At 41.2% G+C, this 24,678-nt stretch overlaps 1 protein-coding gene across 1 annotated transcript; it reads right to left on the bottom strand.

The window, feature by feature from the left end:
* Positions 1-10,715: 10,715 nt before the first annotated feature.
* Positions 10,716-22,365, bottom strand: PPP1R15B (protein phosphatase 1 regulatory subunit 15B). Its single transcript, XM_082396575.1, is given in 3 exon segments — positions 10,716-13,563; positions 16,557-18,481; positions 18,484-22,365. Coding segments are annotated over 3 exon segments (2,355 nt in total). The 5' UTR covers positions 18,692-22,365; the 3' UTR covers positions 10,716-13,341.
* Positions 22,366-24,678: the final 2,313 nt, after the last annotated feature.

Below are 24,678 nucleotides of genomic sequence, written 5' to 3'. Positions count from 1 at the left end.
CTGCTGTATAAAAAATAAATAAAATAAAATCCAAAAAAAAAGAGAAAACATACAGATGGCAAATAAGCACGTGAAAAGATGCTCCACATCATATGTCATCAGGGAAACGCAAGGTAAAACAACAGTGAGACACCACTCCACACCTATTAGCATGGCCAAAACCCAGAGCACTGACAACATGAAAGGCTGGTGAGGATGTGGAGCGACAGGAACTCTCATTCATTGCTGGCGGGAACGCAAAAATGGTGCAGCCACTTCAGAAGACATTTTGGTGCTTTCTTAAAAAACTAAACATAGTTTTACCAGACGATCCAACAATCACACTCCTTGGTATTTATCCAAAGGAAATGAAAACTTATGTGCACACAAAAACCTGCACAAAGATGTGTATAGCAGCTTTATTCATAATTGCCAAACAGAAGCAACCAAAAGATGTCCTTCAGTGATGAATAAATAAACTATGGTACATTCAGACAATGGAATATTATTCAAGGCCAAAAAGAAATGAGCTATCAAGCCGTGAAGAAAATATGGAGAAACCTTAAATGCATATTACTAAGTCAAAGAAGCCAATCTGAAGAGGATTTCAATTATAGGACATTTTGGAAAAGGTAAAACTATGGAGAAAGTAAAAAGATCAGTGGTGCCAGAGCCTGGGGAAGGGGAGGGAGGGATGAATATGGGGGATGGGTGCACAGAGGATTTTTTAGGGCAGTGGAACTATTCTGTGTGATACTATTATGGTGGATTCATGTCATTTTACATTTGTCCAAACCCACGGAACATACAATACTCAGAATGACACTGATGTAAACTGTGAGCTTTAAGTGATTATGACATGTCGGCCTAGGTTCATCATTTGTAACAAATGTCCACACTCTGGGGATGCTGATGTTGGGGGAGGCTGTGCATCTGGGGGGGCGGGGGCAGGGGGCATATGGGAAATCTCTGTAACTTCCTCTCAATTTTGCTGTGAACTTTAAACTGTTCTAAAAAATTGTCTTAACAAAATAATGACAGTAGTGAAGGCAGAAATAAAACAGTCAATTCAACAATTATAGGGCTTCCCTGGTGGTGCAGTGGTTGAGAGTTTGCCTGCCAATGCAGGGGACACGGGTTCGAGCCCTGGTCTGGGAAGATCCTACATGCCACGGAGCGACTAGGGCCGTGAGCCACAACTACTGAGCCTGCGCGTCTGGAGCCTGTGCTCCGCGACAGTGAGAGGCCCGCGCATCGCGATGAAGAGTGGCCCCCGCTCGCCGCAACTAGAGAAAGCCCTTGCACAGAAGCGAAGACCCAACACAGCCAAAAATAAATAAATAAATAAATTTATATTTTAAAAAAACCACAATTATAGTTGGTGATTTTGATACACCTCTCTCAATAATTGATAAAACAACTAGATAGAAAATCAGTGAGTATACAGAGAACTTGAACAGCACTATCAACCAGCTTGACCTAACTGACACATAGAAAACATGTCACCCTGCAACATCAGAACACACTTTTTGGACTTCCCTGGTGGCGCAGTGGTTAAGAATCCGCCTGCCAGTGCAGGGGACACGGGTTCAAGCCCTGGTCCTGGAAGATCCCACATGCCGCGGAGCAAGTAAGCCCGTGCGCCAAAACTACTGAGCCTGCACTCTAGAGCCCGTGAGCTACAACTGCTGAAACCCACGCACCTAGAGCCCGTGTTCTGCAACAAGAAAAGCCACCGTAATGAGAAGCCCACGCACTGCGATGAAGAGTAGCCCGCACTCCCCGCAACTAGAGAAAGCCTGTGTGCAGCAACAAAGACCCAACACAGGGACTGCTCTAGTGGCGCAGTGGTTAGGAATCTGCCTGCCAGTGGAGGGGACATGGGTTCGAGCCCTGGTCCAGGAAGATCCCACATGCTGCGGAGCACCTAGGCCTGTGCACAACAACTACTGAGCCTGCGCTATAGAGCCCGCAAGCCACAACTACTGAGCCTGCATGCCACAACTACTGAAGCCTGCACACCTAAAGCCCATGCTCCTCAACAAGATAAGCCACCACTTTGAGAGGCCAGCACACCACAATGAAGAGTAGCCCCCACTCATCACAATTAGAGAAGGCCCGCGCTCAGCAGTGAGGACCCAACAAGCCAAAAATAAATAAATAAATAAATTTATTTTAAAAAAAAAGACCCAACACAGCCAAAAATAAATTAATTTTTTTTAAAAGCTGGTTTATATTTTTTTAAAAAATACCCTTTTTTTTGGTCAAATATATATGGGACATTCTATAGGATAGACACATGATTGGGCATAAAACAAGTCTTAATAAATGTAAAAGGATTAAAATCAGACAAAGTATGTTCTCTATCCACAGTGCAATTAAATTAGAAATCAACAAGAAATTTTGGAAATTCCCAAATATTTGAAAGTTAACACACTTCAAACATGGTTCATAGAAGAAAGCACAAGGGAAATTTTAGAAAATATCTGGAACTGTATGAAAATGAAAACAACATGTAAACACATTTGAGAAACAGCTAAAACAGTGTTTATAGGGAAATTTATAGCATTGGGTACTTAAATTAGAAGAAAAGAAAGATTTTGAATCAGTGGTTTAAGTTCCACCTTAAGAAATTAGAAAAAGACAAATCAAACCCAAAGAATGTGAAAGAAGGAAAAAGACTACAAATCAGAAATCAGTGGACCAGAACACAAAATAGAGCAAAGTAAAAAAAAAAAAAACAATAGAGAAAAAAATCAATGAAACAAAAAGCTGGTTTTTTTTTTAATTATTATTATTATTATTTTATTTATTTATTTATTTACTTATGGCTGTGTTGGGTCTTCGTTTCTGTGTGAGGGCTTTCTCCAGTTGCAGTGAGCAGGGGCCACTCTTCATCGCGGTGCACGGGCATCTCACTATAGCGGCCTCTCTTGTTGCGGGGCACAGGCTCCAGACGCGCAGGCTCAGTAGTTGTGGCTCACGGGCCTAGTTGCTCCATGGCATGTGGGATCTTCCCGGACCAGGGCTCGAACCCATGTCCCCTGCATTGGCAGGCAGATTCTCAACCACTGCGCCACCAGGGAAGCCCAAAGCTGGTTTTTTTAAGATCAGTAAAATTGATAAACCTCTTGACAGACTGATAAGAGAGAAAAAAGACATAAATGACCAACATTGGGAATGAAAGAGAAGACATCATCAGTCCTAATGATCAGGCAAGGATGTTTGCTCTCGCTGCTTCTATTCAAAAACGTACTAAAGGGACTTCCCTGGTGGCGCCAGTGGTTAAGACTCCATGCTCCCAATTCAGGGGGCCCGGGTTAGATCCCTGGTCAAGCAACTAGATCCCACATGCATGCCGCAACTAGGAGTTCACATGCCGCAACTAAAGAGACAGTGAGCCACAACTAAGGAGCCCACAAGCCACAACTAAAGAAGCCCGTGAGCCACAACTAAAGGAGCCCGCCTGCTGCAACTAAGACCCAATGCAACCAAATAAATAAGTAAATAAATATTAAAAAAAAAAAAGAAAACCTGAGGGAATTTTTTTAAATGTACTAAATATCCTAGCCAGTACAATAAGAAGACAAGAAAAAAGAAATAAAAGGCATATACTGTTAATATTCTAAAATGTGATCATCTATGTAAAAAATTCTAAGATCACAGGATACAAGATCAATATACAAAAATAAATACATGTATTTCATATATTTCATAAGTGTATATGAAAATCTATGAAACATTGTTGATAGAAATTTTTTAAAACCACAATAAATGGAGAGATGTAGTGTGTTTATGGATCAGAAGACTCAGTATTGCTAAGATGTCAACACTGTAAAGTCAGTCTATAAAGTCAGTGCAATTCCATTCAATACCCTAGTAAGTTTGGGGGGTTTTTTGGTAGAATTAATAAGCTGCTTCTAAAATTCAAAGACAAATGCAAAGGACCGACAACAGCCAAAACTATGTTGAAAAAGAACAAAGTGATTTCAATAATCACTTACTATAATGTTAACAGTAATCAAGACAGTGTAGCATTTATGTAAGGACAGAGATACAGATCACTGATATAGAATAGAGGGTCCAGAAATAGACTCAAGTATATTTTCAATTGATTTTTAACAACGGTGCCAAGGTTACCTTTCAACAATTTAATATCTGTGTGCAAAAACATGAGTCTCAACCCTTACTTCATACCATATACAAAAGTTAACCCAGGGGCTTCCCTGGTGGCGCAGTGGTTGAGAATCTGCCTGCCAATGCAGGGGACACGGGTTCGAGTCCTGGTCTGGGAAGATCCCACATGCCACGGAGCAACTAGGCCCGTGAGCCACAACTACTGAGCCTGCGCGTCTGGAGCCTGTGCCCCGCAACAAGAGAGGCCGCGATAGTGAGAGGCCCACGCACAGCGATGAAGAGCGGCCCCCACTTGCCGCAACTGGAGAAAGCCCTCGCACAGAAGACCCAACACAGCCATAAATAAATAAATAAATAAATAAAAATTAAAAAAAAAAAAGTTAACTCAAAATGGATCATTGACTTAAATGTCAGAATTAAAAGCATAAAACTTCCAGAAAAAAAAATAAGCAAAAATATTTGTGACCTTGGCTTAGGGAAAGATTTATGAGATAGGGTAAAAATTCATGGACCATAGAGGAAAAAATAGATAAATTGGACTTCTGCAAAATTAAAAATATTGCTCTTCAAATGACATTAAGAAAATGAAAAGGCAAGCTACAGACTAAGAAAAAATATTTTACAGACACACACACAACTTGGTTTAAAAAATGGACAAAAGATTTGAACACATATTTTACCATATCATTAAACATCAAGGAGATGAAAATTTACACTAAAATAAGATGTCACTACAAACCTACTAGAATAACTAAACTTAAAAAGGTTTACAACATCAAGTGTTGGCAAGGGCATGGAACAACTGGATCTCTCATACTTTGCTGCCAAGTGGTACAGCCACTTTGGAAAACTGGGAGTTTTCTTATAAAGTTAAACACATATATACTTACCATTTGATCCAGCAATATCATTCTTGAATTTATCCAAAAGGAATGAAAATGTATATCCACAGAAACACTTATATGCAAATGTTCATAGCAGCCTTAATCACCATAGCCACAAACTGAAACAAATCAACTGTCCATCTACTAGTGATTGAATAAATAAATCGTGGCATAATCATACAATGGAATACTACTCAGCAGCAAAAAAGAATGGACTGCTGATATACTCAACAGCACAGGTGAATCTCAAAGCATTACATTGGATAAGAGAAGCCAGACACAAAAAGGTACATACTGTATGTATGATACCATTTTTACAAAATTCCAGAAAAGGTGAAACAGTGATGAAAAGCAGATCAATGGCTGCAAAAAGCTGGAGGTTGGGGAGGTGGTTGAATAGAAATGATCTTGAGGGAACTTTCTGGAGTGATGGAAATGCTTTATATTTTTACTGTGGTAGTGTTTACATGACTGTACACATTTCTCAAAACTCATTGAATTTTACACTTAAAATTGGTGAATTTTATTATATGTAAATTATACCTCAATAAGCTGATTGAAAAAAAAAGAAGTCCTTAACCAGGAAAATTGGATATGAATGATACCCTGCCTAATGAAGAAGTGCCTTTCATAACACTGATCTAATTTCAGTAAGCCTCATGCTATCACTTGAAAGATCAGTAATGAAGACATAACATCAACTGATTTAAAACCTTAGGTGTAAAGTCATCACTAGCAATATTAGCTTCTCAAAAATATCTCAAGTACTAAAAATAAAAATGTTTGCAATAGATTACATTACTTTTCACACATTTATTTGCTTCTTTGAAACAAAAGCAATTAAATTAATTTGAATTAATAAATTTCAACCGTTGTGTGGGGTAGGGAAACCTATTCATTGAGAGAAGGAGGCTCTGGAAATTGTCACTTGAGTTAAAGAAAAGTATACTGTGCACCTAAGACATTCTGGTCCCTGCGCTGAGGACCCCTCCACGAAAGAGGTGACAATCTACAGGAAGAAATGGAATTGCAAACAATTACAATTCAATGTGATGAACAGTGATAAGAACATGTACAGGGCGCTGTAATACTGAAAAACACAATAATGAGCTCTGAGGATGTAGAGATGGAGTCATCAGGGAAGCCTTTAGAGGGTAGATGAAACCTGATGACAGAAGGTAAATATTCCCAAGGGACCCTGAGGGCGGTCTATGCCAAATGAAAGGGGTAAAAAGGGACACTGGAAAGAATGAAATCTTGCTATTTGTGACAACCTGGATGGACCTCTCGGGCACTGAGCTAAATGAAATAAGTCAGACAAAGACAAATATCGTATACTCTTTCTTATATGTGGAATCTAAAACAACAACAACAACTGAACAAACAAAAACAAGCTCAGAGATACAGATAACTGATGGGGTTTTGCCAGAGACTAAGTGGGGGTGGGGTGGGAGAAATGGGTGAACCGTTGTTGTTGTTTTTGTTTAGTTTAAATAAATTTAATTTTTTAATGACTGAATGAGAAAAAGGGAAAAAGAAGGGACATTAGCTAATGTAACTGTCACCCCATCTGGAACAACCTGGGAAATTAATTGCAAGAATACGTACCTGCTTCAACCCTATGACTTCCCAGCAGGACTTTTCTTCTGTAATTCAATATTATTCTAAAAGTATTGCCATCTCTCAGACAGTACTGGGTTACACCCCCCAGGCCAATCAAGCTGTGACTTTCAGTAGGGTTGCCCTGGGGAAGGGAATCTGTTCAGAGGTGAATATCTAGAAAATATGGCAAACAGAAGTAAAAAACAAACAAAAAACTCCCATGTAAATTCCTGAAAGTGCAAAAACACGCCTACCCTCCCTACTCAGAAACAAAAGAAAGGAAAAGCACCACAATAATACAGTTGAAAGGTGCCTCAGTCACTGCAGGCACAGGAAAATTGTATGCAAACATGTAATGGCCTCCATTCTGCACACCTGGAAGCAGATCGGAGCAGCCCCTTGGAGCCAATACCAAACCTACCAAAGAGCAGTCCTGGATATCCACCTGGCCTTGGCTACTAGCTCTAAGAGGGAAACAGGTAACACCAGCACAAACCCCAGACCAATAGTTCTTGAGGCTCTTTTCCTCTTTCCACGCCAGTTGCATGTATAATTCTGTAATCAGGCACAGTGAGTCCCCATGCTCCGAGCAATGTGGCACCCTCTCTCCTCTCATTGAGAATGACTGCCCTGATGCACAGGAATGCAATAGAAAACTGAATGCTGAACAAATAGTTGAGTGAGATAAAACCCTAACTAGAAAAACCCTAATACAAAACCCCGGCAAATATCCATACATCAGCCTCCTATATCTCACCTCCAGTCTCCTAAATCGTCATATTCATTTTATTATTCCTCCATGTAGATCAGGAAGAATCAATTCATTTATTTGTGTTCAAATACAAATCTTGGTTCTCCCATAAGGAACAGCCCCCATTGATGGGTAGTTACCACTAAAAGGTGGAGTCACAATGGGCCAGGCAGGCCTAGAATGGGCACAGAAGGGCAGTTGCCATCTTGTTTATACACCAAGGGAATGACCTCCAAGCAAGCAACAGCCATCAGATTAGTAATAAAAGGAATCTGTCAGGCACTCCGAGATGGCAAGTCACGCCATCTGGTGGAATCAACAGTGCATCTCTAGAAACTCAAAGCCAACCTGCCGAAAAAGGAGTAGAACTGAAACTTCTGGTGTGGTGGGAAAAATACTTTGGTTCTCTAGTACAATACTTTGGTACTCTTTAATTCTGGAAAAGAAAGGTCTCAGCTGATTTGCTCACATATTAACTTCATAAATTAACATGCACCTTGTTAATGACACTCAAATTAATTGATGCGGTATCCCTAAGCACAAATTTCAATTACAATTGAAATTTGTAATTACATTCTACAAATTTAGAGCTTACTACAGCTTCTCCCTAAGGACCCTTCAGTTCTGTGATTCCATATCATCTACGGCTGAGGCACATTGGATTCTAATCAGACATGGCTGTGTTCATGAACTCTCAGTAAAGGCTATATGGGAACTCACTTTAGGAAAAGTTATTAACTCATTCAACAAATATCTGTTGACTATGTATAATGTGCCAGCAACAGTCCTAGGCTGTGAATATAATTTTAAAAGGTAAAGATAGTGGGAAAAAGGGGTTGGAGGGTAGGGTGGTCAGAGGTCTCTTGGAGATGATATTTGAAATCCAAACAGTCTTCTCATGATGAAATTTGTTTTTAAAAACAACCATTCCAGAACATATATCTAGATGAGCCTTTTTCAAAATTCTTCTGGGACTCCTCTCTGGTTTCTGCCTTCAAAGCCAATGTGTGAAGCCCATTAAGAAAAACAGGCTTACCTCAAAGCAGCATAATCCAGCTTTAGTACCACCTCTTTCTTTGACCCTAAACATCTTTGGGATATTTCTTAAAGTTAATCCAGTCTCAGTGTATACATTAACCTAACATTTTGGTGGGGAAATGTGCAATGTGTCTTCTTGATGGATAGTATTGCTAATGAACACACCTCTGGCAATTGTGCTGTTCTTTTGCTGTGAAAGTCTTCATCCTTCTTCTTCTAGGTAAGGATCTATGAAACAGTCGTGAAAATAAAATGTTCAGCAAACAAAGGCAGGAGGAAAGTGGAAGAAAAGGATAGTACTGAGACAAAGGGAGGGGTAATGGATTGAAGAACAAAACCTGAAAAATTGCTCCAAAGCGTCTTCGCTTATAGTTCAGCTTTCTAGACCTATGTTCTCATTAGATCTCCAGGGTATCCTCTCCCTGGGTCAAGCAACCCACTTTCCATAAATCTAGTTTCCCCTATCTTTCCCTGGTGAAATTAAGGAGTCGGCCAATGGTAAAACAATGATGTGACTCAAATTGTTACACAGTACTACCACCTCCACCATGTTCTCCATTCCACGTGTAAAATTATTTCTAACTTCCCTGGTGTCAAAACTGTCACTAATATGTATTAATTGAAAGCATTATAGGTCTTGTATGAATCCTCAAAGTGAGCAGGGTTACATCTATTTATCCTATTTATTACACCTATTTTTGCAGAGCTTGATATCATGCTGCCTTTGTATTTTAAAGTCATAATTAACCAATAAAAACTTAGTCTCAATGGAGCAAATCCAGGGAGAAAAAGATTGGTTTTTTGTATTGACCAAAGCATTCAACTAAGTCCATAAGAATCCTAAGAACCAATGTAGGTATATTCCAAATAGCCAACATTCGTGTCATAATCAGTTGAATGAGGAAATATCAAAACCTCTTCACGCACATAAAAAGAAATTGTCTCTTAGCTCAAAGAGGTATGCTGAGCAACATACTTGCCCTTTAGAATGTACCAGGATGTCTTTATATCTCTATATTACTTTTATAAATAACATGAGAAAAAAATGAAGATATTTCCATTTTTATTTTTAAAAGGTACATAAAGGAGGGTCCAAAGGAAGTCTCCAAATGAGAACAACAAACTCCCAAATCTGTGTATAACTATCAAAATTTGAGTCAGCAATTAAATATTTGCTTTAAACTTTCTATTAAAGTAGAATAAAAAAGAAACACAGCACAACTTCTATAGGGATATCAGGATAGTCATAACAATAAATCTGGCTTGGTGTAAACATGACTATTATTATATTTTCTCCCCTTCCTGGGGAGACATAGCCAAAAATGCTTAAATTAACCCCAAGATGGTAATAGAAGTATAACCTGGGCCGTCAATTCAATTTGTACTAAACATTGATTTATCTGCAACTAAATGTTAATTTCTTTCCTTCCAGTTCAGAAATACACCTTTAATAATTTTTCATTAGCTTGGAAGATCCAAATGCCTAAATTAAGAATGCTATTATGCCTTAGTCCATGAACAGGCTTGCTATAGCCCAAATGTCTTTTTTTCAGGATAAGTTTGTTTTTTCTGATGTTACCATCACATTTATTCAATATCATGAGATAACATCATGACTTACAAATACCATGGTTATCATTAATAATAATGCACAAAATAAACAGAATTCCCTGATACTTAGTAGAAACACTATGCTAATCCCAGAATATGAATTTACTGCTTCTGTGAATACTGTTTATTTTACTGTTTTTTTTTTTTTTAATAATTTGTTTTTATTTTTGGCTGTATTGGGTCTTCATTGCCGTGCACAGGCTTCTCATTGCGGTGGCTTCTCTCGTTGTGGAGCACAGGCTCCAGGCGTGAGGGCCTCAGTAGTTGTGGCGCATGGGCTCAGTTGCTCCACAGCATGTGGGATCTTCCCGGCCCAGGGCTTGAACCCGTGTCCCCTGCATTGATAGGAGGATTTTTAACCACTGAGCCACTAGGGAAGCCCCCAATTTTACTGTTTTCTTTGCAGCAGAAATACATAGCTGGGGCCAATTTTAGAATCAAACCCCCAGTCTCTAAGAAGGGCATTTCATACTCTTAAGAACTAAATTCTCTTTTCTAATACCAAAATGTGGTTTACAATTATAATATTTATCCCCTTACCATTCCTTCTGCTTCAGTTAGGTGTGGTGTAATTTCCATGTCACATAACCTTTTCAAACCACATAAATTTGTGCAGCACCTTTGAAGTTTACAGTGCTTCTACAAAAACACCTGATTTAATTCTGGAAATCCTGCTCAGTAATACTGAAAATAATGTAAAATACAATATAAAATTGAACCAAAATATCTTGTAACATTTAATAATTGCAAATATATTTATTACAATTTACAGATTAGCTAACAGTTATATACACAAATATAATTTTAGCTATAAAGTCCCAACAAACTGGTTACATTTAAATCATTGGATCTGTAGAAGCCAATTTAGATGTCTTCTAGTCCCCTAACTTCACCTTCCTTAAATTATAAAAAAATAAAATCTGATAGTTTTGATTTCAAGTTAAAGATGACGAGATGGTGTTATCACATTTGAACACTCAGAAAAGGAAATTTTACTTGTCTGTACAAAGCCTTTCATATGCTACATTGATACTTAAAGCACCGTTGCAAGACTTTTAGGTGTGTAAAATGTTCAGTTAAAACTTCCAAGGATTTTAAGACTGAAGGTTTAACTTTGTTCCAGCAACTAGAATCGGAAGGAAACTGGTAAGAATTCTGTTTCTTCCCTTGTCCAACTTTAAAATGGTCCCTTTTGTCCTTATCACCACCTGATCACTTCTTTTAAAGGAGGGTAGTAAATGCGAGAACTCTTCACCAAGCTTTTACGTATTTGGTAGTGAGGCTGGAATCTCAAGGGAACAGTTCTCCAAAATCCAGTAAATGTAAAGGTATCCCATTATTTTCATATATGCAGAGGTGCAAGATTTCAGAAACACAAAACACAACCTAAGTCTCTGAAAACAGTATACTTCAGTCTGGTTTTAAAAGAATGCCTACACATTTTCAAAGTTTTCTTTTCAAGGCAAGTGACACCTTCTTTCCAACTGACACAGCTGGTGTTTGAAACTTAGCTTATTTCCATGGTGTTATACCAGACTCTATAAATGCATTCCCTGTGATTACCTAAAATGCAGGGGCACAAACCACATTGAAGAAGGGCTCTGCAAAAAACTGACTTTTACTTGTACTCTCAGTGTGTTTACGTATGAATATATATATACACATATATATACATATTAACACTAGAGGCAGTTCTTAGAGCAAACCAAACAAATAAAATAATGACCAGGTAGATTATAAACTGAGGTAGTAACCCTGCAAGCACTTCTGATGAAAAATTTGTCCCCACTCTGGAACAACTTCAAAATTAAGAGGTCATCTATTCTATTCATGTTTTCCATTACCTGTGATAGGAGGCACATGAAATAAAAATAGACCATTAAGGAGTTGGTTAACATTCCCTCAACCTAACAAATGCACACCATGTAGAACTAGCTAAATAAACCAAACACAATCAGTCACTGCAGAAACTTTGATTCAAAAGTAAACTTTGGTCAAGGTAAATCTGGAAAATCTCATTTCTTTGTAGTTTTTTTTTTTGCTTGTAGTTTGCTTTGGAAAATGAACATTGTCACTTTTGTTTATTAAAGATACCGCCTTTTTTCAAGTGGAAAAAAAAACAAAAGTAAACTTTGGGCTGAAGATATTAAGACTTTCTATTTGTTAAATCTATAGTTCTTTCCTGAAACTATAGGTCTTGCCATTACTTCTCTCACTATTAAAAAAGGAGAACACCATAAACTTGGATATTGACTGAAGTCTACATTTTACATTTCAAACTGGAAAATTAAGAACTGCCCATTTCCAAGTTCACAGTGCCATCCTGACAGGTTTTAAAAGTGACGGTGCTGAGGCATGATATTAATAACACTGGTTTTCTTTTGAGAGCACATACAACAAGACCAAACTGCTCTGAGATGTCTCCTATCTTCTTCCTAGGAAAATTTTAAGCTTTTAAATTTAAAAGCAACTATGATGCAATTATTACTTCTGCTGTCTTTTACAACAATTTCTACCTGTTGAAGACACAAAGAACCACCCAAGTGGGAACTATAATAACATATACAGAATCTTCTTCAAAAAAGAGTTTGCACAGAAATTAAGTATATCAGATGTTAAAATTTGGCAGAAATATGCAGCTTTCCCAAAGTAACAGAAAGTACTGCACATATAGGTTTTGTGACAGTCCTTGGAAATATCCTAGGTAGAGCTTAATCCAGAAATAAAAACCCACCACACATTTTCAACCAGTCATTTTTAGAAAGAAAAAAAAACCACAATGACACAAGATAATGTACTTTAAGTTGGTAGTACATACAAGATTATTTTCTTAGCCTTGAAGTAGAAGGGCCAAATTACTGAAATAAAAAAATATATAGAGAAAACATAACAGCCCATTAATTTCAGAATGTTCGGGGGGAAAAAAGAGCCCAAAGTTTTTAGACAGGTACACGTAATTTAAATTAGAATGAAAAATGGGCTTCGAACCCTATAAATATTGTTTCCCAAGAAAATAAGTTTTCAAAGTGCAAAACTACACCATAAGAGGTCCCCTTTTCACTTCAGCAAGCAAACAACATTCAAAAACAAATCCAACTAAACAAAAAAGGAGGATTAGAAATCACACCGTCTCATCCTTCATTTTCAGGTCTTGGCTTCAAACCTGTACATTTCTGAGTGGGATATATTGCAAAAAAAAACATATTAAATTAGGTCACTGGATCCAAGTTGCATATCCTCTAAGAAAAAAGTCAAAGGACAGCTGCCAATTTTTGTTTTTAAAAGAAACCTCTCAAGTAAGAGGTAGTGTTTGCTAGGGCCAGAGGCTGTCACATCATCTTAACATTGCTCGAAAACATTAAGTCCTTTGAAGCACATTTCCTGGAGTCTATTAAACATTTTTTCTCTGTGCTCAAATGTCAAGCAGTATCCAATAGCGTCTTCTGTTTCTTGAATTCGTTTCTGGAACCTGCATCCATCCCGTGCAAATTCTTCCCATGGTCCTTTTCGATCCTCATCACCACTTATATAATACTCAGTAACTTCTTCAAGGAAGGTTACCTATAAAGATATAGACTAATTTTAATCTCAAGTATAACAGAAGCAAAAGGAAGGAATGAAGGGAGGAAGGAAGGGAGGGAGGGAGGAAAGGAAGGGTTCTAACTGACTAGATGACACCTGAATAAAACAGTGGGCAAATGTCCCTTTAATTCCTTTCTCTTTCTCCTTCTCTCTCTCTCACACAACACACACACACACACACACACACACACACACACAACACCCAGAGTGCCATCCCCCATCCATTATCCAGTCAACCCCAGACTACCCCCTCCTAGTTTTGGTGTTAAAAATGAATCCAGATGGGTAAGTGAAATTCTTCTGATGTTATTAATCTTTACTTTTTTTAATCCTTAGGGAAATCAATTCTGTGATACTCTTCCAAATGACAAATGTTTCCAAACAAAATATTTCAGAAATATATTCCTGGAGTCAATGCTTTTATTACAACACAAAAGCTTTAACAAGATCGTGACTTATTTCTATTCTTCCTTTTTCCAAAAAAAAATTTCACTTTTCAGTGCTTTCCAATTCTTGAATCATAAATATGTAGTATTATTCTTATATTATTACTTTTGTAATAAGAATACAGAAGAGAGTTACTTAGTAAACAAACTGCAGTAAAATTAACATATCTTTAAAGTTATGTTACTATAAGAGAGACTGTAGTTAAGATAAAAACCCTCTTTGTATTCCTCCTCAATACGCTATCACTACATATACATGAAATTGAGAATATTACAATATACATGATCACATGTAAGAGTGACAGTCCCTTTTAATCCCTACTTAATTTCTAATATGGAAGTTTCTTTTTAAGATATCAAACACCAAAAGTAAAAACTTGTTTTAAAATACGTTCAATAGTTACATCAGCTAATCCCACTGTGACCTACTACTTTCATTCCCTTTACATCAGGCCAAGGAATGCCCCCGAGGACAATTAGTAGGTATGTAATACCTTAAAAGATATTGCATTCTAGTGTTACTCATTCATTGTGTCACCAAGATAAATAACAACAACAAACATTTATATAGTGGTTATCATATGCCAGGCTCTTTTCAAAGTACTTGGCAATTTTTATCTCACTTAATCATCCTATCAACCCTATAGGGTATGTATTACTATCATCTCCATTGTACAGATAAGGAAACCAAGGTAGGTAGGTTAACTGACCTGTTCAAATCACACAGCTTCTATGCATGCAATAAGGATTCAAACCCTGAGTCTGGCTCCACAATCTGCATCATGTTATGCCATGACGCAAAGCATTTTAAACTCCCAGATCTGAAAGCCTTATTCTAAGAAGTAGGCTCTATCCATTATTCCCATATACCTAAAGAATGGCATGTAGTCAAAGGCTATAAATAATTTTACCATATCTCAGACATAATCTTTTACAAATGTTGCTTCTAGTTCATAGTAATAGTTGAGACACATCTCCTTGACTCATCTCAGTCTTATTCAATGAGCAAGCTAAAAGGAGGCATGAGATTGGCCTGAGGTCCCTGAACAAGAAAGAGCTACCATTTTAAAGGCAAAGCAACTAACTGTGAGTTTTATCTACTCACCTCATTTAAACCGTGCAATAATTCATACAATAGTTATTATTATTATTATTACTTCCATAAGATAAATAAGTGAATCAAAGCCATGAGAGGTCAAGTTACTTCCTAGCTCTGGCTGTCTTCCCAAATCTCTTGGCCCTAACTACTCAGGAGTGGGGAACAAAGGTCTCCAGGTGCCAAGTGCTCCTTCCATTGCCCCACTTCGCTTCTTACCTATTCACTAAATAGGTCATTTTGTCAGGGACCCTTTAAAAATATAGAGGAAAACTCTTTGATGACAGCATTCACAAAAGTGTAAACTGAAATTTAATTTTTATTATGCCTTATTCTGCTTCTATGGCTAAGACATAAGATTACCACCATTTAGGGACATCTTCTACCCCTGGAAGAGTTTCAAAGTATTAAGCTGGTCATTTGGAGCCAGTGGATGGTTCTTTCCACTTGAAACTTTGATGCTGCAGAATCTGAGGTCAATAATAATTTACCTACACCTTTCTCTTTCCAAATATAAGTAAAGGTAACTGAAGAAACTTTCCCTTCACAATAAAAGATACCCTGTGTGTTTGGGGGGATCTCTCTCCAATTAATAACTTCAGCTGAATAAACAATAGAGAAAAAAAAGCAATTCAAAAGACTCCCAAAATAAGGTTAACTTGACAATGTGTTGAAAGAGTAAAATAAAATGCTCCGTGAAGTTTTAAGACTAGCCTGGGAATAGGAAGCAACTACTCAAGAAAACCAAATAAGTGACCATCATTGTTACAAATGATTATTAACCTGCAGCTGGCCAATAATAACTAGTACTGCCTTCTCAAGAAAAAGCAACACTATTTTCTGTATTGTTTTTGACTGTCAATTAAAATCCCAAATGTCCAAAAGTTTTTAATATTGAAATTAGTATTTTCTTTCATGGCAAACAACCAGACAAATATGACTTGCTACTTGGTACCATCATCCCTTTGGGTTCTAACGGACAGGAACGAAGACACTGTTATCATGTAACTACAACACTAAGTGTCTGCAAACACCACATTTATTACCATTTAAAACTCTATGGCTATAATAGGATCTTCTCAATCTCTAGAATTAAATCGTGTACACACAAGGTTTAATTTTTGTTTCTTAAAAAAAAAGTGAAAAGTTGAAGCTTGGAGGAAAACAGTCCAGAGCTGCCAATCCAAAAGAAAACAGCACCTTCCAGCTAACATCTATACAATGGCACCTTCAATTCAGACAGGAATAACACTCTAATGAGGGAAGTGGGGGGTGGGGGGGAAGCTCATTTCTCAATCCAAGTATAAGAGCTTGCAGTCCTTCCTCAAAAATATGCACTGTTATGCCTCCAGGAAAGTCATGCTGATATCCTTAACCACATCAGAACAGGCAATACAAATTATCAGGCATGTTAAAAGAAAGAAACAAACCTTTTTTCTCTGGATGTGTGTGTGTCTTTCTCCAGAAAGAACCCCACCCTGTACCAAGTCTGGACATTCACTTTCTCGGCTCCCTGACAGTTGCACCTTACAGGAAAGTAAGGTGTGACACTCAGAAATGGCCACAATAGACTCAGATGGCCTCTCTGAGTCACGACAGCCTTCCCAATTTTTCCCTGATGTTTGAAAAGGAGCCTTAAAATTTAGAAGGTTGTAGGGGTCATCGGAATTACAGAAAGAGTTCCACAGTTTGAGACTCTCTGCTTCATCTGCACTAGATTCCCAGTCATCTTCTTCTCCAGAATTACGGTCAGGAGACTCAGGAAGGCTTGCAGTCCGGGGAGGATTTTCTAGATTAGACTTGTCAGACAAATCCGTCTCTGAGCCAGAAGGGTCTCTGGGAAGAATTTTGGCAGCAGTCTGAATTGTTGCTGTGAAGTTTTGGGGGTTATAAGGATCGACACTATAGAAAGAGTTCCAAAGGTGGAGCCCTTCTGAGTCTTGTTCAAGGTCTGATTCTGAGAGTGAGCTATCGCTATCAAAACCATCATCCTCAGCGTCTTCATCCCAATCCTCACCTTCTGAATCAGAACTTGTTTCCAGGTCACTGGCTGCACCTCCCAAAATGTAATCTATCAATTTGTTGCTACAGGCTGGTCTGGCAGAAGTGGGAAGGTCATCGTCTATGTCTGAGGAGTCAACTACACTTGTTTGGTCCTCTCCAGGCTCCTGCTCCGTAGGAACCTCACAAGATAGACAGCCTTCCGAGGTGCCCTGTCTTTCCAGAGCAAGGGGAACCTCTTTAGTCAACAATTCTATTTTCTCCTCAGTGGGTTCCTGAGCGGTTCCGGGAACGGCTCCAGCAGCGGGAACACACTGTGTTGCACTATCTCTGCGGTGCTTCAGATCCATCCGGAGCAGGCTGTGCTCCTCCTCCAGGCTGTGGTAGCCATGATCTTGGTCAGGGGTGGGTAACGCTTGGCCCTTGCTGGCCTGCTGAAGGAATTCCAGCCGCTTCATGCGAAGATGGTGGATTTCGGGCAGCCCTTCTCTAGAGAGAGGCGCACATCCCTGCCACGAGACGCGAACCATCTCCGCGTTGAGCGGCTGGGGATGAGACGGGACCTCATCCAGGCAGCCGCTCTCTGAGCTCAGCGCCTGGAAATCGACCAGCTCGCCACTTCCAACGCTGCTCTGATAGCTCAGCTCTACCCGGGGCAGGCAGTCCAGATAGGAGGGGTTCAGCAAATAGGAGACGACGTTGGCATTGCTTAAGCGCTGAACGTTGAGAGGCCCGGAGGGCGAAGGGCCAAGTTCCCGGCCGGAGAACAGACTGGCTTGGAGCTCCACTCCCCACAGCTGCTGCTCTAGGAGAAAAGCGTGGGCTGCGGAGTCCAAAGTTCCTCCCCTGGCTTTAAGTTCCAATTCTAGATCTGGGGACGAGCACTGCCAGTGGATGCCCTCCTCTAGCCAATCGAGGGGAACGGCGGCCGCGTCAGCCGAGGGGTCGAGCCGCAGCGAACTCAGAGATTTCGGCGCCGTGGGGGCGGCGGGTTCCTCCCGGGCCCTCAGGGCTCTCAGCACGCTGTAGCCTCCAGCAAAATCTAGCCATCTGGTCGGAATCATCCCACCGAAAAGCTGGCTCCAGATCAGCAGCTTCTGAAGCAAGCCGGGGAGCGGCGCGAAGAGTTGGGAAAGCACCTGCATCCACGAGCTGCGCCGAGCCTCGGGCGGGGGACAAGAAGCCAGTTTGAGATCCCCGGAGTGTTCCGAGGCAGGAGGTGCGGGGAACTTGGAAGTGCCTGGTCGCGAGCGCCGAGGGAAGAAGAAGGGCAGCCGGAACCGGGAGTCCGCCAGCGGGGCGGCCCGTTCCCGCGATCCGTCTGCTGCCGGCTCCATCTCCGCGTTCTCGGCAGTCTCTCAGGGAGGAACGCGGAGCTCAGCGGCGGGCGGCCGGGAGGGACTCCAAAAGGCCTACAGAGTCTCAGCCTTGCCCAGCGGCGGAGTTGATGCCCCAGGCCGATCCCCGGGCCAACAGAAGAGCCACAGAGGAGAGCGGCTTCGGCCGCGGGCGGCAGACCACAGTCCGGAACGGCGGGCACAGGACGCGGCGGCCGAGGCGACATCCATCCTGGCGGAAAGGAGGTGTCCTAGTCCTCTCCAGCCCTCTCCACCATAGATAGGAGCCCTTCCGCGGAGGCGGCGGCGGCGACTTGCCAGGAGAGACGGACCGTGGAAAAGCCCCTCAGCTAAGCGACCCCGGAAGGGCTGGGCCGGCGGGCGGGTGGAAGCGAAGCTCAAAATGGCCGCAGGGCCAGCGCCGAGGCAGGACGCCTCCAGGCAAGCGGACGAGACGAAGGATGGCGGACGGCTACGCCACCAGCTCAGGGCCGCCGAACGTCACTCGCAGGATCAGGCGGGCGGGCCTTTCCGCACTCTTCCTTGTGGCCGCTGATTGGCCTCGCTCAGGTCCCTGTCGGCTTCCTTACTCTCGGTAGACGCAGCTCGCGCGAGGGAGATTGCATCAGCCGGGCCCAGGCTCTACGCGTGCGCACTTGCTGCTCGGCGGTCGCCTAGGAAACCGCCCCTCCACCCCCCTCCAGCCCCTCCTCCCCGCCCTTTGGGCCAAGGGGTGCGGCTTAAAGAGGTGGAGAATTCCCTGGAAGCCTTTTAATGGCCTAATACACACCCAAGTGTATACAAATATCTTAGACTTGCATATATCTATGCAACACTGGGGTTCCAGTGTTATTGAGTGCTAAGTAGATCATCAACCTAAGATCTTAGTATAATAAAAGTTGGGAAATGCTGTGTAGATACATATCTGGTGTTAACACTAGTAATGTGATTAATAAGTCTTAAGTGAAAAATGAGGGCTTCCCTGGTGGCGCCCTGGTTGAGAGTCTGCCTGCTTAATGCAAGGGACACGGGTTTGAGCCCTGGTCTGGGAAGATCCCACATGCCGCGGAGCAACTGGGCCCGTGAGCCACAATTACTGAGCCTGCGCGTCTGGAGCCTGTGCTCCGCAACAAGAGAGGCCGCGATAGTGAGAGGCCCGCGCACCGCGATGAAGAGTGGCCCCCACTTGCCACAACTAGAGAAAGCCCTCGCACAGAAACGAAGACCCAACACAGCCAAAAATAAATAAACAAAAACATAAAAATTAAAAAAAAAAAAGAAAAATGAATCATTATGCATTCCTGCCCCGTCGGTTTTAGGGTTTCTAACCAACGGTTTAGCTCTACCTAGGATCTAGCTTTGAGGTCTTTCAGCATCCAACCCACATATGTCTCATAAAAAAGTGAACTCATGTTTCTCACGTGGTGTCCCTGTTAGACAATTCCCTCGGTGGGGCAAACTGAAGTCACAGAGGAGGAAAGAAACGGAGCCCTCAGAACTGTTTACTCTCTTTTATACTTCCCATTCAAGTCATATTCAAGTCATATTTGTATCCTGAGCCCACAGAACCACAGGATACAACACCCAAAGAAGGAAGCACAGACCATTATCCTTTGAAAAAATTATGTCTCATAATCTTAGTTGCTACATTTGATTCTCTCTTGTGAGTTTGGTCTTAGTCCATTTCTTTATTTCTGCTAAAACTTTTTAATCGACACCTCTGAAGTCAAGTATCTGTTACTGAGGGAGTGTAGCAGTTTTGAGCACTGGGGACAGCAGTAAGATCTTTTAGGAGCCAAGAGGAGGCCAGCTGCTCCTCTTTGTTGGGACTGTTCAGAGAACAGCCACTTCTTTCTAGGAAACTAAGAGGTCCTCGATTTCTGTGGTTTACCCCTTTTTATCTTATTATCCGTATCTCTGGAAATACCTCATTTACAATCCTAAGAACTTCAGAACTTCAGAAAAAATGTATTAATAATAGGAGTCAGTTTAATAATAGACCAAGAGATCCAAGTATGCAAATTATATACTCAAAGCTTCAGTGGGTTGGTGAGTGAACGAAATTCCTAATATCGTGCCTACCCTAGATAGAGTAGGGGCACAAACATCAGCTAATATTTGTTATGTAGCAGCTAACAATTGTTTCACATCACCTGCAGAATAAAGGCTCTGTACAGTCTGTCCTTCCACTATACTTTTCCAGACTTCTCTTCAGTAACTTCCCTTCATGCAGGTTATACTCTAGGAACACTGGGCTTGTTTCATGCCACTATTCATGCTGTTTCTCAGCCAAGAAAGCCATCACCTCCTCTGTTATATACCTACTCATGCTTCAAGGTCCAACTCAAATGGCAACACCTTCTTGAAGTCTTTGCTGAACTTCCCAGTCAGAATTATATTGTTATACTCTATTAGAGCACTACACTATATATCCCTGTGAATGTTCTTCTCTCTTGCTGGACTCAGCTCCTTGAGGGCTGTATGCCAGTAGTTCCCAAAGTATGCTCTGGGAACCCCTGGGGATCCCATTTTAAGACCCTTTCAGAGGATCCTCAAGGTCAAAAATATTTTCATGATAATACTAAGCTGTTATTTTCCTTTTTTTAAAAAAATTAATTAATTTATTTGTTTTTATTTTTGGTTGTGTTGGGTCTTCGTTGCGGTGCGCGGCTTCTCATTGTGGTGGCTTCTCTTGTGGTGGAGCACGGGCTCTAGGCCCGCGGGCTCAGTAGTTGTGGCGCACGGGCTTAGTTGCTCCGCAGCATGTGGGATCTTCCAGGACCAGGGCTCGAACCCGTGTCCCCTGCATTAGCAGGCAGATTCTTAACCACTGCGCCACCAGGGAAGCCCTATTTTCCTTTTTAACTCTCATTTTCTCATGAGTATATAGTGGACATGTACCTTCTAGAGGACACATGATATGGGATCTGGCAACAGACTGAATGCAAAAGCAGACATGAGATCCTAGATGTCTTTTATAAAGCCCGATATTAAAGACATTTGGAAAAAAATGTAAAACAATGCCACTCTTCTTGCTAGACATTTTTGTTTTGAAAAAAATATTTTTTCATTAAGAGTGTTATTTATGTTAACATGTAATGGGTTTATTATTTTTTAATTAACAAATATTTTTTAAATTCCTCAGGTTTGAGTTCTAAAACAATAATTATCCATAGATATAATTTACATAAGCAAAAGTTCTTTGGGGTCATCAACAATTCTTAAGAGTGTAAAAAGGAAGGGGTCCTGAGACCAAAAAGTTTAGGAACCACTGACCTAGCATGTTGACTGGCACATAATAGGTGCCAGTTTGTTGAATGAATGGAAGCGTAATAATACTTTAAAATAATAGCATCTTCCTTATGGTCAAGACTTTTACATTCCACTCTCAACTTTGTCACTAACACCATGGGCCTCCCCCCCAAATGTTCCTTAAAACATCTTGAATGGGCCTTTCCTTCCCCATCTAGTCATTGGATACATACTTTTAATCTTCCGTACCTTGGAAGTTGCTCTAAAGGGAAAAAATGCCATCATAAAGTACTGGAAAACTCTAAGAATATGTGACTTTGCCTTGTCAGTCTCTGCAGGAAACTAAAGTGTGAACCATCTCCTGCAGCCCTCTATCAACCAGGCGGCAGAGGGAGGGCAGCTCTGTTCACAGAGATAGCGCTGTGTTGCCAGGGCTGTGTGCGTGCTGGTGAAGACAAGAAGTCTTTAGACGGGCCAGCTGACTGGCACTTTGGCAGAAGGTAATTTAAACCTCAGCTAATTATGTTTATTTTTAAAGATTTTGCAGGGCCTGAGGTAAAGGGTGTATAGCTTTTCACTTCATTTTTCAGTCAGTACCACCTCCAAAATCTTTTCCCAAGTATCCCACACTCCGGAAACCACCTCCTATCTTTCCAGCTCGCTGCCTTGGAATCCCTATTCAGGTACTTATCACCGCCCCCCACCCGCCAAACCTCCAAACCATTGCCATTACCACTTTTTTTGTGATTCATCACCCTCCTTCACTTCCCTCCTTACCCAAGCATGAATTCCATGGTCCAGTATGAAAACTACCCCCTTGCAAAGACCCTTCATTCTTGTGCTCTACACCAATATTCTTCTCTGGCAAAACCCCAACCCTAGTGAAACCCAACTATCCACTTATTCTGAGCCTACCCCCTTGCAGCTAGCCATTGCTGGAGAAAAGCACTCAGACATGCTGACTGACTCACTTCCTATTTGTAATGACAAATTTCATCCATGCCAGGCATTCCTGGATAGTTCCTTTTTTTTTTTTGGCAGCACGGCATGCAGGATCTTAGTTCCCAGACCAGGGACCGAACCTGCAACCCCCTGCAGTGCAAGCGCAGAATCTTAACCACTGGTCTGCCAGGGAAGTCCCCCTAGATAGTTCCTTAGCAGCTTTGCATCTCCTACACTGAGACTGTTTCACAATGTCTATTCATTAAGCTGGTGGAACACTCACATTAACATGAGTTAATATCACCTATCTTAAAACAAACAAGCAAACAAACAAAAAACAAAAAAAAGAAAACCTCTCCTGGATACGTGCACCTCCGAGTTTCTACACCACTACAGCAAAAATTTCTCAAGCATTGTCTATTCTCACAGTCTCCACTTTCTCCACACCTATTCTGTCGTCAGGCTACTCCAATGTGGCTTTCATCCGCAACACTCATTAAAACAGCTCTTATCAAGATCACTAAGAACATTTTGCCAAATCCAGTTCTCTGACTTGTGGGTTGATGTGCACTCCCCTAAAAGATATTGAAGTCTTAATCCCCCAGTACCTACGAATGTGACCTTATTTAGAAATACGGTCTTTGTAAATTAAGATGAGGTCATTACGGTGGGCCCTAATCCAGCATGACTATGTCTTACACAAAGGGGAAATTTGGACACATGCGCACACACAGGGAGAACTCCGTGTGAACATGAAGGCAGAGACTGGGATGATGTACTTACAAGCCAAGTAATGCAAAAGATTGGCAGCAAACCACCAGAAGCTAGGAGAAGGCATGGAACAGATTCTCCTTCTCAACTCTCAGAAGGAACCAACACTGCCGACACCTTGATCTTGGACTTCTGGCCTCCAGAACTGTGATACTGTTGTTTAAGCCACCCAGTCTGTGGTCCTTTGTTACAGCAGCCCTAGGATATTGACAATACTTTTCTTTAGACTCCCATGACACCATTCCCTTGGTTTCCCTACAATTTCAGTGACTCCTCCTCTTCCTCTAAATGTTGACCTGTATCAGAGCTCAGTCACCGGTGCCTTTTTTTTTTAGCCTCTTTAACCTAGGTGATCTCATCCAGTTCCATGGCACTAAATGCCAACTAAATGCTGACCTTCACTTCTAAACTCCAGACTGACCCCTCCATTGGGCTTCGGATTCCATCCTCCTACTTCTCTACTTGGATGTCCAGACATCTCAAACTTACCATGATCAAAATTCTTAATTGTGATCCACCAAGCCCATCTTCCCCATCCCATAATGCCCCCACAGTCATTTTCGTCAAGTTGCCAAGGCCCTAAACTTACGAGTCATCCTCAATTCCTCTTTCCCTCAACCCCACATCCAATCCAACAGCAAATCCTTTCAGCTCTACCTTCAAAATATATCCAGAATTTAACTACCTTTCACTATCCCCATGCTACTCTCATTCCCCTCCTAGACTACTGCTTCCATTCTTGCTTCAAACAGCAGCCAGAATGATCTTCGAAAACGTAGAGTGCTGCAGTCCCTTTCTCAAAACCTTGTAATGGCATCCCCATCACACTAAGAATGAAATCCAGAGTTCTGATGGAACTCAGTTCAAATAGCTCCCATTCCGCCTGCCCACCCCTCCCCTTTTCCACCTTTGTCCCTGAGACACAGCACTGAAATCATCTGTTTCCATGTCTGCTTCCCTAGCTGGACTCTGAGCTCCTTGAGGATGGGATCCACACCTTTGTCATCTTAGTAGGCACAGTGCCTGGTACCCACTTGACCCAGAGAAGGCCATTAGTGTTGTGGACAGACACCTCAGACAAGTCCCAGGCACCAGAATTACCTCCCAACTTAAAATGTTGCCTCGCTTTTGACCTTTCAAGTCCATTCTAACCTTCAGCTCCCAAATCCTAACAAGTCCAGTTACTTCCTTTTTACCACCGCTGTTTGAACGCAGAAAATCCAGTCTCCTGGGCTTCTTTTGTTTCTCT

Source organism: Balaenoptera borealis (assembly GCF_965194805.1).
Source record: "Balaenoptera borealis genome assembly, chromosome: 1".
Taxonomy (NCBI): domain Eukaryota; kingdom Metazoa; phylum Chordata; class Mammalia; order Artiodactyla; family Balaenopteridae; genus Balaenoptera; species Balaenoptera borealis.
The sequence above is the reverse complement of the archived record's forward strand: the minus strand, read 5'-3'. Positions and strand labels throughout refer to the sequence as shown.